Source organism: Nasonia vitripennis, chromosome 1 (assembly GCF_009193385.2).
Source record: "Nasonia vitripennis strain AsymCx chromosome 1, Nvit_psr_1.1, whole genome shotgun sequence".
Classification (NCBI taxonomy): domain Eukaryota; kingdom Metazoa; phylum Arthropoda; class Insecta; order Hymenoptera; family Pteromalidae; genus Nasonia; species Nasonia vitripennis.
Genome location: NC_045757.1, coordinates 14,532,137 through 14,549,351, shown reverse-complemented (window position 1 = coordinate 14,549,351; position 17,215 = coordinate 14,532,137). Strand labels below are relative to the sequence as shown.

Sequence of the window (17,215 nt, the reverse complement as noted above, 5' to 3'; positions counted from 1 at the left end):
ATTGCTTCGGATAAAACGAGCCCACGAGAATATGGATCGATTTAAAAAATAATTTTCGTATTTTCAGTATCTTTGTTTTTATCTTTTAGTAGAGAGATAGGCTGGGGGCATTTTTATACGATCATAAGTTTATAATAATAATAATATAATAATTATTATTGTTATTATTAATATAATTATTATTCGGTACGCGTGTTTACTTAAATATTAAGTTTATTATTTTCCCTTTGGACATTGTATCTTGATTAAACATCTGCTTCCTAACAAACATTCAAATCGCTCTTCGTTTTATCGTCTCTAATAGCTTTTCGTTTCCCCCTGTAGTACAATCGTCAAATAATTCAAACGACTTTCTTAAAGTTCCATTATCGCTTATTACATTGATTTTTCTTTTTTATTATTATTAAATATCATTATATACAAATTATTTTCTCCGCGGTCCTCGAATTTTCCTTGTGCTTTCACTTTTTATTCATTAACTACACGGTAAATGCATTTTTATTTTCTTAGAATGTAGCAAGCAGGGTCGATTTTTCTCCCACGTTATTTTTGTAACGAAAGATTCGAGTGAAGAGATGAGAGAAGAAGAGATGCAACATAAAAGAGAGAAAAATCGACGCTACTATTTTCAGTGTACTTCCGTGTTTTACGTGTATAAGTGTCTATGTGTACTCGAGTTTTAAATATAAAAAAGCGTTGATCGACAGTTTCACTCGAGTCTTAACGTTATAAATTATTTCATACAGTAAATATCTACATGTACAATATTAATTGATTAGCCGTATTTACAAAGTCGCCTTATATAACGCTTCCATACTTAAATTAAATCGTTCGCTATAAGATTATTTCCACTTACTTCCACCTTCTTCATTTTTCTTTCTTTTTTCGATCGCGCATTGCAATTCTTTTTTAAAAATATGTGCTTTTTGCCTATTTTGACTCTGCCACATGTCACTTCCTTTTATTTTTGCCCAGAGAAAAGCGCGATCACTTAACTCCTTCAAATGGACGAATATTCCTTCGCTCATGTCTGCATTTATTTGTTTGTTTGTGTCTTAGACCCTGTTACTGTTTTGCGAAAAAAAGTATTAGGCCACTGTACTTCGCCACCCTTTATATTCGAAAGAAAAACTAATATTTCTCTGCTTGATAATAAAAGAAGTACATTAAACAATTAAAAATTCAAAGAAAAAGTTCAAAGTGGCAATTATCACGTATTACTTATCGAATAAAATAAACAAGTTTGTTAACAATTCTTTTTCGCCTGCATCACCCACACATTCGCTTCGACTAGCTTTAATTTCTTGCGTATGCTATGATCCCTTTTGCTTCATTACTCCTGCCTCGTTTCTTACATATTATTTCATGATAAAAATGGCACCGTTATTTAAAAAAAAAGTAAATCGTATCTCTTATTATTTTCAATTTTCAAAATAACCACTAAATGTAAAATTGAAGCCAAAAAGGATAACACAGCGATCCGCATTACGAAAATACATCGTCATCATTCACCACTTCGAACTCAAACGAAAAAAAAACTCCTTAAAACTCCTCGTAATCCTCCTCTAGTCACGAGTCGTGACTATAACCCCTGGCTCTCCTATTACTACCGCTCTTTCGCCTCTTTCGTTTGGTATCTCGGTTAAACATAACATTACCAGGGTCGTCGGCTAATTGTGGATACCTGTGGACACTGTGGATGTCAACACCTTCATAGCCCTCGACTATGCCACGGCTGATGAGTTCGTCTTTCTCCTCTTTGGTCCAATCGCCACGGCCCTGAAAGCCAGCGGCTACCAGCTGCTTCTCGATCTCCCAGGCTCGCTCAACAGCTCGCTTGTGCGCGTGCTTCAAAATTCTGTGCCTCTCCTGTTCCGGGTCAGCTCCATACCTGATCACGACTACGGCATCAACGCTGTGCAATCTCAGCTCCTTGTAGGTACCACCACCGTGTTCCGTGGTTTCGTGAGTGGATACGTTGAACATGCTACCCAACCTCTTTAATTCGTCTGTATCGTCGCGGATCTTAAGGGCGTTGTCTTTAACGAAGTAGAATACGTCCTGATCGTGAACGCTGAAGTGCAGTGGCAAAAAGTACGAATTGTTGATCACTGATGTCATTACATCTTGCACAACGCTGTTGACACCGTCGACAACGCTTACAAGGGCACGGCCACCGATTCTAGAGACCAGGATACCTTCACCGAAAACAGCTCGCCTGTGTGCTACTCTGGGTAAAAGATTTCTCGTCTTTGGTTCGAGTTTTAACAGAGGTTTGGGTACAAATCCAAGATCTGAGAATTTGTCGTGTACTCGGTTGACAATGCATTGGAGTCCACTCATAACACCAAAGTCAGGCGTCAGCTGTGGCGAAGTGATGGTTGCAGTTGGCTGGTAGACCATTTCCTTGGTATATTCAGAACCAAGCATTGCGTTGATGTCATAGCCATAGAGTTTCAGCCATGATGGCAAATCAGTCATATATTCAACGTTCTGCTTAAGATTGATCGGATCATTATTGCGGAAACGATATATGAAGATGTCAGTAGGTGTCGTCAGTTCATTGGCCATCTGCTCCCAAGCTGGTGTCATCCACTGTCCTACAGTTGGGTCGTACAACCTCTTATTTAGATAAATAAGTTTAGTATTGGGATCGAATAGACCTCCGTGGAAGTCGATAGGCAGATAGAAGTCGGGATTGGTATCCTTGATGATTTTTCCGAAAGGTGTTCGTCTCATCTCCTTGTAGAGATTGCCATTGGTATCGAAAAGTGCAAGGGGCGAACCATTCTGATCCGTAGCAACGTAGAACCTTTGTTCAGAAGTTTCCACAGCCATAAGGAAGTTCCTAGAGTCGTACAGGAACCTGAATGTTCTCTGAGTTTTGGGGAAGTGCAGATGAGTTATGAGATCAGGAGTCTTCGGATTGGCGTAGAAGAATTGGGTGACATTATCGCGGTCATCGTTCCAAGCAACGAGTCTGCCCCTGTCATCGTAGTAGTACGAGATCTGGAATTGCTTGTGCTCTGCCGCATGAATTAGCTGGCCTCGCGAGTTGTAGCGGTATTTGTGTTCGCCGCGTATGACGACAAATCCACGTTGATCGTAAGAGTTGAATTCAACGTCACCGTACTGTACGACGCGATCACCGCTGTCGTAACCTAAAGTAATCTTCTCGTTTCGTTCGGTCACACCAACTACGTTGCCATTCTCGTCGTAAGCGTACTGCCAGGAGATGTCGGTGTCGGCGACTTCCAATACGTGACCATCGGCATTGTAAGTTATCTTGTCCATGCGAGTCCATTCTTTCTTCTCAACTGAGTCTTTGCCTATAGAAAAGTAAATAATTAGAATTATTCAGTAATAAATTTTACTCATTACAAACTCTTAAATATCGATTACTTACCAATCATCAGCTTGCGCATCTTGATTCTATTCCTATTGTCGTACTCCAACTCCATCCTGAACACATCCAACGACCTGATGTTCATCAAGATGGTTTTGACTCTGCCATGCTCGTCGTAATCGGTGACAGTGAAGAACTGCTTGCTCGAATCCTGCATCACTGATCGGTTGAACAGATTTCTGTAGATTCTCAGATCGTTGACGGCTTCGAGCACACCCAAATTCTGGTCGTACTTCAGTCTTATTGGCTGCAGCTGTTTCCCGCTAACATCGACATCGATGCCCGAAATTCGCGCATTTCCATCGTATTGATAACGGAAGTGGGCGTTGTCCAGACCACTTTTGCTACCGTACTTTATCTTTTCATCCTTAACAATGCCAGCGTGATACTTGTATTCGACGCGCATCTCGAAGTTCGGTTCATTAATGTCAATGCTGCGCACCAGAGAATTGGTTTCTTGGTAGGTGTAGTGGGTAGACGATTGACCGGCAAGAGTGGTCTCGAGCTTGCCATTATGATCGTAGACGTAGGCAACCTTTCCACTCTGATGAGGGTAGACCTTGGCAAGGATCTGACCATCATCGTTGTAGAGAATCTCATACGGATGTCGGTTCATGGGCGAGTAGTACTGGTACTTGTAGAATCCAAGTGACGTCTGCAAAGAGAACGCGTGAATGTGTCCTCGGGGAGTAGTGAGGGACTGTAAAGCTCCGGCCTCGTCGTATTGTAGCAAATAGTCGCTGCCTCGAGGCGTAGTCACCTTTAGAGGTAAGCTACTGAATATATCTTTGAAAGCGTAGACCATCGACGTACCGTCGCTGTATTTGATCTCATAAAGACGTCCAGCCTGATCGAAGCCGTAGGTCTCGCTCATGTTACCCCATCTCCAGCTGACGAGTCGGCTGAATCTGTCGTACTCGAGATCTACGCCAGCGAAGATGCCATCGCGAGGTCCCCATTTAATCGGTCTTGCGGTCTTGTCGTATGTCACATTGAGAAGTTCTACGCGGTCATCCTTAAATACAGCTACCGTGTTCGATTCTCGGTCGTACTCAAGTGAGAGGAGGAAATCGCCGTTAACACGAAGTTTCCTACCGACCTGGGCAATAGTCTTTGCAGCATTGCTTGAACCACGATTCTTGTTAGCCTGCACCTTGCGCAAGAAGTAGCGCCACTCAAAACGGTTGGCCAAGTCACCAGCAATCTCTGTTCGTTGTTTGGCTGGCACAGGGTAGCTCTCGCCTAAAAGTGGTTCGATTTCGGCAAGGATGGAGTAGGGCATGGTGTCAGTGCTGACGGTGTGCGACCACGGAGTCATTCGTCCAACGCTACCGTCGCCCAGTACAGTAGTTCTCTGTTCGGCTTCACCGATTTTGGTTACTACAGAAGAGCCCTTGATGAGCATCGACACTGGTTTCCTGCTGTTCTGTCCTACCTTCACCGTGGCTCCTTTTAGGCTTAGATCGAAGGTGAGACTGATGACCTTACCAGTTGGTGTTACAGCACTGGTCAGCCTACCAAACTCGTCGTAGTTGTAGACGTAGCTGCGACCGGTCGAGTCTAATTTGGTCTTCAGTAAACCAGTAGGTTCGTAGTATTCAAAAGTGACATTGTAATTATCAGGAGTACTCAATTCATGCAGCAGCTTCATACGCGACATACGAAGTCGGCACTTCTGACCCTTAGTGTTTTCGATCGAGTTGACTTGAGCGCTGTAGTCTCTGAGCAGGAATACTTTGTTGCCCGCGGCATCCGTAACAGTGCTCAGTCTACCATTGCTGGTGTTAACATTGTAGGCAAACGTGTAGATGGTCTCGCCGGTAAGGATGTTCTTGGTGGCAATGTGCTGACCAAAACGATTAAACACGTAGATCTCTTGGGTGTCAGGTGAGTATATTTCGTATTCGCGAGCATCGCTGGCATCCGGAATGCTGGCCATGACAGAACGAATTCTGTAGTTGGCCTGGTCGCCGATGTGTACTACACCGTCTGGGCTGACAGCGACAGCTGAAATCGTATTGAACTTTGACGTAGAAGCCAAGTAATGGTCAGCTTCGAAGCAGTCACAGCCTCGCTCCAGACAGTTGCACTTAGACTCAGCTCCAGCGTAAGCGGAGATTTTGCCGTCTGTTCCGATGACACGAACGCGGTTGATTCTCTGCGAGTCGCTCTCGGCAATATAAAGATCACCCGAGGGCCCAAAAGCAATGCTCTGGGGCATGACGAGGGTGGCATGAGTAGCGAGTTCAGTGTCGAAAGTCGATGAGGGCGATGCGCAGTGCAGTGGGCGTCCAGCAACCACTTTAACGCGACCGTCGGGTGCCAGTTGAAGGACCATGTGGTCGTCGATCATATGCAGGGAATTGTCCAGTGGGTTGATGGACAATTCGGTTGGCCAACGTAGATGGACTTCTTCAACGTTCAAGGTACCTTCGCAGGGGATCGGCTTCCAATGAGACTTGTGCATGTGATTGCCGATGATGGTCGTAATAATGCCATCTCTGTCTACCATACGGATATTGGTTCCATCAGCGAAGTACAACACGTTGTCAGCAGAGATAGCGACGCCCTTAGGATAAGCGAGCTTGGCGTCACGTGCCAAAGCGCCGTCACCGCAATGAGCCTCATCGCCAGGAAGACAACGCTCACCCGATCCGACGACCGTCTCCCAATTGTGCTCGGGATCAGAGTAGTCGGTAGTGTTACGTACTCGAATAATTTGGTGAGATTCTGGGTCGCTGATGTAGAGAGAACCATCCAAAGGACTCAAAGCTATGTGGTAGCGGTAGGAAACTCTAGTGGCGCTGTAAATTTTAAACGTTGATCATTAGTAAAAGTTACATATAAATATTTGCAGCATTTTAAAATGTCATAGAGTTGTACTCACTTTAATCGTACGATAGTTTTGACGGTGCCATCGACTAGAATTTTCCTAACGAGATTGAAATCTCCTACAAAGATCGAACCATCTGGAGCAGTAGCGAGCGCCACTGGTGCCAGTAACCGTTGCTTAGATGCTTGGCCATCGCAATCGTAGCATTCTAGTGGCCTCTGATGTCCGTCGCCCATAGTAGTCAGGATGACACGGGGCTTGTGCTTCAGGTAGATGTTGGAGCCATCACCTTTCTGCAAGATTCCCTCGTGGAAGTTGTATCGGTGGTGGATATCGAGATTCCAGCCTCCGACTTCTGAGATTGACATATCGTGGCCGCTAAGTTTGGTGGTCTGTACATCCCAGATGACGTCTTTACAGTCGCTGTACTCGTAGCCAACTTTGACCATAGCGGTAGTTACTCCGTAGACACGCTGACGGTAGACGTTCAATCGGTTCCAAGCATAAGTAAACTGTAAACGTTAAATATTAAGTATTAGATTGAAAGTTGATTTTTTTGTAAATGGACGTTATATCTTATTGCTTTTAACAACGCACCTTGATGACTGGATCGGCTTCAAAAGTTTTTTCAAAGAGTATACCCTCAATTGTAATTCTGAGGTGAATGAGATTCAGAGTAGGTGGTATGACTTCAGGGGTCAGTTGCAGTTGAATAGTCGACAAGTAACCAGCTGCTCTAGAGCTGTGGTACACGAGGTTCAGCCCAGTTCCGGGAATCTGCAGACTCTCCTGGACAACCTGGGACTCGGCGAGGATGGCACTCTTATCGGGACAGGCACCTTGGAAGCCGTGTTTCCAGGTCGCCAGAACAACGGGTTTCATCAGGTCGTAGTCATGGGCAGCGCAGCTATGAATCACATGCACCGGCGTTTTCTCGTCCGCCGTGCTCATCACAATTTTGTTGATTATCACCACCTAGTGAAAAAAATCACGAATTAATAACATAACCGATAGAACTTACGGCAAAACTTCGAAGCGTCGAATGTCGAGAATGAAATTTCTCCTCACCTCGTTCCAGGGCACGAAGACAATGTGGCTCTGGGGTTTGAACGGTGACCTGCCGAACTGCAGGGTAACTGCGCCACCACCGTTGACCAGAAGATCGAACCAGCCATCGTCGCGGGTGAGGGTGAAGCCTTCCTGGGGCGTGCTCGTGCTCACGCGCACACCCATCAGGCCCATGCCCAACGATGTGACGACGCGACCGCGAACTACTGCTGAACGACTGCACCGGAGGAAAGAGTGATTTAGTAAAGATTCGCATTTATAGGCCAAGCTTAACACTTTCAATTTCTTGTGAGAAATTCATGTAAAATCAAATTACACAACTGAAGCACTCCTCGCAAGAATATTCAAAGAGTTTCGCTGATGGTTTTTATCACGCTGTCGTGCGTTGACTGTCGTTCATACAAAAACTACTCGGTGTAATAATACTTTTGGCATGAGCTAAGATTTAAAAAAATGTATGTACTACGTAAATAATAAATGATATTTTGTCAAGATACTCTTCGTTCTGTAGAATCTCCACTGAGAGAAGTTGATTTACTATAGCTATCTTCTTTGCAAGTATTCCATAATTCATTATTATAATAAATATAAATTTATATACATGTGATAAAGAAGTAACCACTTCTCTCAGTGGTTATCAAGTTGGGAATTCACATTTCAACATGAATGTAAATGTCACTATGAATTTAATTTTTAATGCCAATTATATCAATGCGAGAATTTCCAACTTAGTCTATTGGTATAACGTATCTTTTTTCATAAATCAAAGTGGTTGTATAATTTTATTAAATGTCTGTTTACATGCTTAGAACTTATTGAAAGGATTTATCATAGTAAAAATCATTATCAATAAATTATATAAATTGCGGTGATCGAAGAATAATAAATTGTCAATAAAGGTCAAGAGTAATTAAATAGTCTTTTTCCAATAAACAAAAGTCTTGTTCGTCAACTGATGTAACACAAGTATGTAGATTCGAAGCTCAACAAAAAAATTCACGGAACACAACATAGGACTCATAAGGAAAACTTAACCATGCAACAAAAACAATTGTACGTATTGCGGTATGAGGACAAAAGATTTGAAGAAAGACACTTAAATATTTCGGTTCTTGCTACTCAACTAATACGACAGCACATTATTTCAGAAGTCTGAAACTCTTGAACATACGCACACATACACAAAGACATGATGATTATCGAATGCGGGAAATTGACATCACAAATGCAGATAACATAAAAAACACTTAAACACATATCAAAGTGTGTAGGCAATGTGAAATAAAATAAGGACTACTTTTGTTAACTAGTAACAAAAAAAATTAAAAAACAAGATATAAGCTGCTTCAACAATACGATGGAGAAAACAAATAAGGTAGGACTTTCCAAATGTACAAAATCAAAATTAGATTGCTTCACTTTCTAACAAAAAAACCAAAAACAGAAGAATTAATCAAAAACAAAAGGACAACAGGCTGTGCTCTTAAGATCATTCTCTTCATTTTTGTTTCTCTTTTACTGTTCTTACCTTGTGTTGAAGTGATTCCAGAACACACTGATCGAGCAGCACGGACAAAACAGAGCCCAGTTAGAATGGTGTGTTTGTTTTAGGATAGTTCAGATGAGAGTTAGAGATGAAGAGATGGAAACAAATGACAAAACGTGTTCTTTTAGTAACTGGAGATATTTGTAATAATTGTTTCTTTTATGTTTTTCACAACTGGATAAGGAAGTTTGGAGAGTAAATGAGATAATCAACATGAATAAACATGACAATCCATGAAAGAAAACTGAACAATGATGTATATATATATGGATAAAACAGAACGGTGAACGATGAAGAAAAATATTTAATGAGGGTTGGGGAGGTTAAGTGCAGGGCACACATTCGCGCACACGTACGTATACAAAACATGTTAAAAAACTTTTGGGATGTGATTTCACACGGGTCACAACAACGCAGAAATTTCATTTTTTTGTCGTTAACATATATCTGTTAATACTTTTTCGACTTCGATTATTGTAAATTTAAAATTAGACTTCAACATTGTATCTTTTACCAGAAATCCTATAGTTCGGTCAATTATTATAGTATACTTCGATTGTTAGACTCGTATCAATGTTATAATTCAAAAAGATTAAAAGGAAATTGAAAGTGACGAGGCTTACCTCTCGTTAAACGTTTCTTGACGCGCATAGTTCTGCAGACTACCGTCGTCAATCAAGAATTTCATTCTTTCGAAGAACGAAGCCGTGATTGCGGGTGGCTGCTTCCTCAGTAAAATATCGATAGGTTTCGGTGCGGAGACGCACAATTGACTGGTACGGCATTTGGCATTTGAGCAGCACTCTGGGTCGGCACAATCGACGAGACCATCTATAGAAACGAATTTCATTTATTACCATGCAATCACATACTGGTCAAAGCAATTTTTCAGTCAGTACAATGGTAATTTTCAATGTGCAAACCTTTATCGTTGTCTCTGCCATCGCTGCAGTCCTGCTCCAAGTACACGCTGCAGTCCTTGCCGTTCCATCCGTCGTAGCACCTGCACTCCCACTGGGCGTCGGAATTAACTTTGCACTGTCCATGTCCAGAGCAGGAGTTCGGGCAGCCCTCCATGGTGCAGTGGCGGCCGTTCCAGCCAGTGACACAGAGACAGGTTCCGTTTTTGCATTGTCCGTGCTCGTTGCAGCGCGGATCGCACTGCTTGAGATTGCAGAGCTCGCCGGACCAGCCGGGTAGGCAGTCACACGCGTTGTCCACGCAATGGCCGTGTAGTCCACAGTCCAGGTCGCAAAGCTCTGTAAACGGCATTGATTATTTAGTAAATAAATTTATAAACACGAAAGGGGTTCAAAAGAATCTAACGAAAAAATCATTACCCTTCGAGCAATCGTCACCGGACCACATAGGCTCGCAAAGGCAAGTCTGCGTCTCCAGATCAAAGTTTCCATGACCGCTGCAGCCAGGAAGGCATTGCAGAGCCTCCTTATCCATCTGGCTACAATCGGCGCCCTTCCAACCCTTCTTACAAATGCAAGTTCCCTCGGCGCAGAAGCCGTGGCCAGAGCAGGTCGGGTGCGGGCAGTCCACCTCTTCGCAGAATTTGCCTTTGTAACCGCGCACGCAGTTGCACTTGCCGTTGGTGCAGTGTCCGTGACCGTTGCAGTCCGGTACCTCGCACTCGTCATGGCGAAGCGAGCATTCTTTGCCCTTCCAGCCCGGGTTGCACTGGCACTCGCCGTTGATGTACTCGCCACGTTGGCTGCAGAGTACTGGGCAGACGCTCTCGCTGCAGTCCTCGCCGCCGAAGCCTGGGTTGCACTGGCAGTGACCGAGCAGGCACTCGCCTTTACCGCTGCAACCGTTCGGGCAGTTGTGCGTCATGTCCTCGGCGATCACTGCGATCAGGCTGACCTCCTGTGGATCGCCGTCGTCGTTGTAGAGCGAGAGGAACCAATGGCCGGGTTCCATGTAGTGCGTCACTTCCTTCTTGATCGAAGGTTGGTGCGAGCTTCTGGTAGTCCTGGCCTTGAAGCCACTAAGCACCTCGAGCAGATCATACTGCGTGTGCGTGGGCAGTGCATTTCTCCTGGCATAGACACCGATGCTTGCACCTCTTGGGATATTGTAGTCGAATCTGACGTAGGCAGGCTCCGACTGATAGAATTGCATGTTCCAGTAGCTGTAAGCGGGGATTTCCTTGTTGAGGCGCTGGCCTAGCACGACCTGGGCGAACGTCGTGCCGTCCGGTGGGAAAGAGCGCGCAGGGAACGTTCTGCCGCCTGTTGTAAGAAGAAAGAATTTGTTTTAGTTCAAGTCTGATTAGAAATGGTTTTAAAAGATAAAAAATGAAGCTCTTCTTTTATGTTAAGCAAATGAATTTGTCTCTGATTTTTCAAAAAATGTATAGTGAACGTGATAATGTAGAGTAAAAAATAAAATATTTACACGATGCGAAATGCTGGATTTAGAAAGTAAATGTATTTCAATTATTGATAACCCAAGAGTCTTATCTGTAATATTTCATGCAAGTTTCTTAACATAAACACACCATATCACGCATAGAAATTGCATTAAAAAAAAGAAGCAAAACACACATTTAATTACTTTAATTGAAAAGCGAAAGCCTATAAGAAAAATTAAGTATTAGTCGTTAGTCGTTTTTGATGATCCGTGAAATCGCATCGTTAGTATTGTTAATCATCGCTCGATTATTCAGCCTATAAAAAAGATAAAAACGATTTCTTCTTCTTTATATGTACTTGCGGAACGCGACAGGACTCGTTCAGCAATTCCAAACAAAGTTTTCATTTTATTTATGCCGTATCTTAGGTTTTTGATCTCTATAACGAAAATGACGAGACCTCGAGCTAAAGACGCAGCACAAATAAACCTAAAAGCTTAGTGTTCAGAAAATAGCGAATAGTCCCGTCGACTCATCCTTTTCCATCCCCTCACCTTCCAGAATCAAAATAACTGGCTCCGGAGGCATGGCCGTTGTGGCCACTTCGCACTTCGTCCTACCATCCTCATCACTTCTAGATGTCGTCATCTCGTCCTTACTAAGCGACATCTGCGCAGTGGTCGCATTGGCCTCCATCTTAGTCTCTGTTGCATTACTGTAATCTTCAAAGAGCAAAGGCTCATCGCTTACCATCTCGTCCCAGTAAGGATCTGGCTCCTCGGAAACCGACTCGAGCATATCCATGCAAGGGCAGAAGCATTCGCACTCGCCGCCTGCCCAGACTGGAGGTGGCGGCGAGCTCGGCGGTTTCGGAGGCGGTGGTAATGTCAAAGCTATCCCCATATCGGTCACCAAGCTTTCCTTAGATCCGTGCTCCTCCGAATTGTTAGTTGCAGTAGTTTTGTTCGCAAGCGAAGCGTTAACGAACTCGGAAGCTTCAGTCACCTTTGCCGACATCATTTCGATATCGTGGGGTAACTTTTCACCGAGACCAAGAGTTTTTTCTATTGTTCCGAGCGATTTTTGAATGCTCGCAAGTGATTTTTCGATGGACTCGGTTACGTGGTTAGTTGCCTTCTCGTGCTCGCTTTTATTAGATGAAGAGCTTTCTTTGGGGTAAGGGGGGACGTTGATATTGATGGATGAAGTCTCGCTGTTTGTAGGCACCGATACCGATACCACGTACAGTGGTTTCTTCGCGTTTCCAGATGCTATGGTCACGTTTACCAAAACCACGTTAGTACTTGCTTTAAGTTGGCCTGCGTCTTGCTTGGTAGTTTGCTCGACTGTATACGCTGAAGGAGTGACTGAACTGTCCTCCTGATGAATATTAGTTTTCGATGTCGATGAGTTGGATTGATAAGTGGCATTTCTATTAGTATTTTCGATCGTCGAGCGGTTTAACGAATTAGATAGATAGCGATAGTCATTTTCTTCTTTAGGCCTACTGACAATTTTCGTCCTCGTTTTATCGTCACTCACAACACCAAATTTCTCGTCCAATTTACGGAAAAACTCGCGCTTGTCAGGCTTCTTCATGAGCTCCTCGAGCTCCCTCACGTCTTCGTCGTAAGTCGAGCTGTCGTCAATCAGCGTCACGTCGTTTTCCGTGTACGACGGATCTTTGGTTTTGGTGAGCTTGTCGGCGGTAACTTCGCTTTTAAGATTCACGATTTCCAAGTCCTCGTGTTGATAGAAATTGAAGGGACCGGGTGAATCGTGTTGAAGTTCCTCGTCGGCCTGATCTGCCAGAACTTCCTCGTGACTGGTCTCTTTCGTTTGTTTTTCATCTTTCGACAAAACATCGATCGGAATCTCCGGTGTAGTAGACTCTATAAACGGTTCGTCGGTAGCGAGAGCCACCACAGTTTCGCTCTCGGCTTCGTTCCTCTCAGTAGAAGTACTCGCGTCATCTTCCAAAGCCTCCGGGACATCCTCGATTTCCTCTATAAAGTCGCCCGGATCCACGATAGTTGTACCCGAATCATCCCCGTAACCGTCAGTCGAGGACTCTATCTCTTCGTAAGACAGAGTCGTCGTATCCAAAACCTCGCGATCAGAAATAGACCATCCATCACCAGTAACAAGTTCAGCCTCGTCAGGCAAAAACGAAACAAAAGATTCATCACTACCACTAGTATTAATAGGAGCGATAGAGCGCGTGTTAGTGTCCGAGGAAAGAGTCGTTTGTGTCTCGAGTTTTGCTTCCTCGTTCACCACCTGAGTAGCAGCAGTAGTAGTAGCAGACCCATCATGCATTCGCGAGTCCGCGAAATCGTTAACAACCACCGCGGGAGAGTCATGCTCGTCATAGTTCGCAGCTCTGCGCTTGCGGGCGTAAACTGGTAGCTGTGAATTACCTCCAGAGCCGGATTGCTGGCGCTTGCCGCCCGCCCCGCTGCCGCCGGCCGAGCTGGATGACGGCGTCGACGAGGAGCTGCTGTTCTTCCCGGCAGCTGTGCCGTCCAGGGCCGATTTGCTGCCGTCCGTGCCATCGCCGACAAGAACCGTGCAGGCTTTGGTGCCCTGGTACCAGTTCACCATGTTCGATGCTGCAATCAAAACGTCGAATTTATGAACATTCTAGTTTACATTTTAAAAGTGATTCATCGAATTAGATTTGTAAATCGAGTTTGATCGACACCCACCTGCTACATAAGTAAGGGCTGCCAATAGGCAGAGTGAGACCATTATCACAACAATCGCAATGAGCTTCCAGCTGCACCAATCGATGCCCTTGCGGAAATGACAGCGGATGCTCTGCCTCCTCATCGGGATCATCGAGGAGGCGTGTCCGTACGGCAATGGCATCCTTCGCAAACAGAATATTCGATCAAACACATGTTAAAATTATATTTTTTTTCTTCTCGCAAATGAAACTATTTCTTTCGTCGTTAAAGACCTGCCACTTCGAGTCTAAAATTACAAAACGCATCAATCACGGGATCGTTAAGTAAAAAAAAAATCGTCGTGAACAGACGAGCCAGATTTTCTAGCGCAGGTTTATAGGTTTATCTTCAGGTTTTTTCCCTGCCCCCCTGGCGTCAAGAGCGCACATACGCTTCGCTGGCTAGTAGCCCATAAGGAAAATATTTAGAGGGAGTTCCCAGGCTCGCTGCGCACAGTCCTGCTTTATGTTTGCTCTGCTGTAGCAGCAGCAGCACTCGGATTCTCTCTGCTTAAGCCTCTATACAAGTGGCAGTGTAGGGGAGAAAACGTGGAAAGAGAGGGAGAGAGGTGCAGCAGACGCTCTTCGAGGTGGTCTGTCTTGAAGGCATTAGCTCAGAGCGCACGAAATTCCACGTTTCTCGTTTTCTTCGACGTCTTGTGTGCGAGGTGAACGCTTGGGGCTCCCCGGAGCCGTAGCCGTTGCATGTCTGATTGATTGTGATTAATTTTTTACTTCAATTTAAGAAAATCTGGTCTCTGTATTTTTTTACTTATTTATAACACTTTTTTTCAAAGTTAATTTGCGATCAATCGAACATTTTATAATTATATAGAGACGCGATTCTCAAATCGAAACCAATCAAAAATACTATAAATTACGCAAGTCCGTTGTAGTGTATTATTAAGACGTTTTTTTTCCAATTCGACGTATCAAGACGACTCCGACGAGGCAATTGAAGACGCATATTAAAAATAAATTGCCGAAAAAAAGCGGCTCGTGAATCATGTGTCAGTATAAAATCATGTCAATGAGTCAGTTATATATGCCGTATAAATTCGAGTCAATTAGCGAGAGTTGGCCGCGCGGCGGGATTGGCTCCGATGATTCGAGCCAATGTCATAAATAATTCCAGCGATTATCTAATAAAGCCGCTAGTCACAACAGCGGAGCTCGAGAGCCGCACTAAATCTATACGGGTTAACAAGAATATCTGCGCTTCTGCTCTTGCGCATAGGTCACGTAAACAAGCGCACCAAATTTTCTCATATGTATACAGGCATGTCGTAAAAAGTGAAACAGCTGCAGTTGCGCGCATGCAACGTTCCCAGCCACCTACGTTCTTCCTGAAAAGCTTCCTCTGCAGGCCAATAAAAATATTTGACGCCTCAATCGGACGTCCCGTGTCCCAATGTTTTCATGCGTGTCGCAGCACTCGAGGCTTCCTTTCTCTCCGGGCGAATGATCGAGGAGCTGGCGAAAATTCGGCGCGAAAAATACGAGGAAAAGCTCCACCCGCGGCGAGCAATGAATCACGAGCTCGACGCGACGATGAATGAAATGTGCGTATATGGAAGTCGAGAGAAAAAGCTACGCCGGGTGCAGGCATTGTATATACGTTGCGCGAGACTGCTCCTCCTCGTTTCCTCGCTAAACGAAGGCTCGGCAGGTCCGTCCGTAATGTCGATCGTCTCTCCCTCTCTCGTTGTGTGAATGAAGCGGAAAAGAACGTATAGTAGTACGAGAGTTTTCTTTCGCGGCATTATGCCTGCTAGTTTAGTGAGCCGAGCTGGAGAGCGCATGAATGAAAATTCATAAATAACTCGTAGTAGGAAAAGCGATTCCGAGAGAGCAGGACACACGATCTTTGCTTGCGAGCTGTTGACGCTGTGATTTTGTTTCATTTTATCGCTTTTTCCCCCCTACCTACGAACGCGTGTGCAAATGGAATATCGCAAGGAATTGAAAAATAACACCGAGTATTTTTGTGTTTGGTTTTTGTTAGCGACGTGTAAAAATAACGGTTACACGACGACGTGCCTCGGAAAATCTCGTCGTTTTTAACTCGAACACACAAGGTGCGCGGGTGTAGCCATATACTATAATGCAATACAAGACAAACTACCGAGCGCACGAGAGAAAAGTACGAATGAGAAAGGTTCCTGATGCTGCTCGAGGAAAAAAATGATCCCGAAGCTCCCGTGGAATTTTCAAACTCGTGCCTACGCACGCAGGGAGGCGCCCATAGTAATTTAAACACCTCTCGTGTATTTATATATATTCCGGTAATTTATGCGCCGAATAGTTTCATTTGCGTAACGGAAGATGGCAGCTCATTCTTGCTGGGGATTATAGAGAGGAGGGAAAAAATGCACATTACGGGAATAAGTCAGACTTGCTTACCTGTCCATGTTGTTTTGTAATTCGACTTTTATTGGACTGTTTCCCGTTGACTGATTCTTATTGTTGTAATCATTCTTCGGTTTCTCTGCAACAAAAATGAGAAAGACACAGCTTTAGTATAAATCATTAAAATTAATTTCGAGTCTCCCGATTTCTCTCTCCTGTAATACCGCCAGCGAAAATCCATCACCAAATCGAAATCGTAGCGGCAGTAACAGCAGCAGCTCCTTCTTTTCCCTCGAAAGGAGGGGAGGAGAAGGTTTCAGCTCGTTCGCCGGCTGGTGTACCTCCGCGCGCCGCGCGTATGTATGCGATGGCAGTCGGAGTCCCTTTTTACGTATACGCGCGCAAGCGAGGCGGAGCCACTTTTAAATTAATTACCGCGGAGGGTAAAATATATTGCACGCGGAGAGTCCACCTACTTTTACTACTCCCCTATTGCACACGTCGTTCTCCTTCCATACATACGTGAAAGATGGTGTCGCTGTAACCGTTGACAACTGCGCGACGCGGAGAGCTTTTTCAGCGATTACGTGCGGATCACCAGAAAAAAAACAGCTGATGCGACGGAGGAAATATAAAACCAGAATGCCTCAATCACGGCGCGCGGCATCCGGAGAGAGAATAAGAAAAATATCGCGGATGCCACCATCGTCGATGCATCTCGCGGCTATACAGCTTGACGCGGTAGGTGGCGAGTGCATATTTTCCAGGACAGGCTTCGGCTGCGCGTAATGCGGCTTTATAATGCGCGCGCGGAAAAGACGTGCCGTGGAATCGATAAGTATAGACACACGCTGGCGCTACGCTTTCCGTTTTGAATTTCAAGGAGCAGCGGCAGAGACCACCCTGGCGACAGCGTCGGC

General features: G+C 44.6%; 1 protein-coding gene across 9 annotated transcripts in view; it reads right to left on the bottom strand.

The window, feature by feature from the left end:
* Positions 1 to 195: 195 nt before the first annotated feature.
* LOC100121944 (teneurin-m) overlaps positions 196 to 17,215 on the bottom strand; it is a 565,536-nt gene continuing 548,516 nt past the window's right edge. For 7 of the 9 annotated variants that reach the window (XM_032598389.1, XM_032598382.1, XM_032598379.1 and 4 more), the window contains 12 exons: positions 16,350 to 16,434; positions 13,927 to 14,090; positions 11,773 to 13,830; positions 10,194 to 11,096; positions 9,777 to 10,112; positions 9,477 to 9,684; positions 8,836 to 8,862; positions 7,308 to 7,524; positions 6,837 to 7,214; positions 6,294 to 6,751; positions 3,407 to 6,210; positions 196 to 3,329 (listed from right to left, as the gene is read on the bottom strand). In XM_032598389.1, coding sequence (XP_032454280.1) covers positions 1,570 to 3,329; positions 3,407 to 6,210; positions 6,294 to 6,751; positions 6,837 to 7,214; positions 7,308 to 7,524; positions 8,836 to 8,862; positions 9,477 to 9,684; positions 9,777 to 10,112; positions 10,194 to 11,096; positions 11,773 to 13,830; positions 13,927 to 14,090; positions 16,350 to 16,434 — 9,398 coding nt within the window. In that variant the 3' untranslated portion in view covers positions 196 to 1,569. The remainder of the gene's footprint in view (positions 3,330 to 3,406; positions 6,211 to 6,293; positions 6,752 to 6,836; positions 7,215 to 7,307; positions 7,525 to 8,835; positions 8,863 to 9,476; positions 9,685 to 9,776; positions 10,113 to 10,193; positions 11,097 to 11,772; positions 13,831 to 13,926; positions 14,091 to 16,349; positions 16,435 to 17,215) is intronic. The other 2 variants (XM_031927254.1, XM_032598390.1) reach the window with 2 other exon arrangements.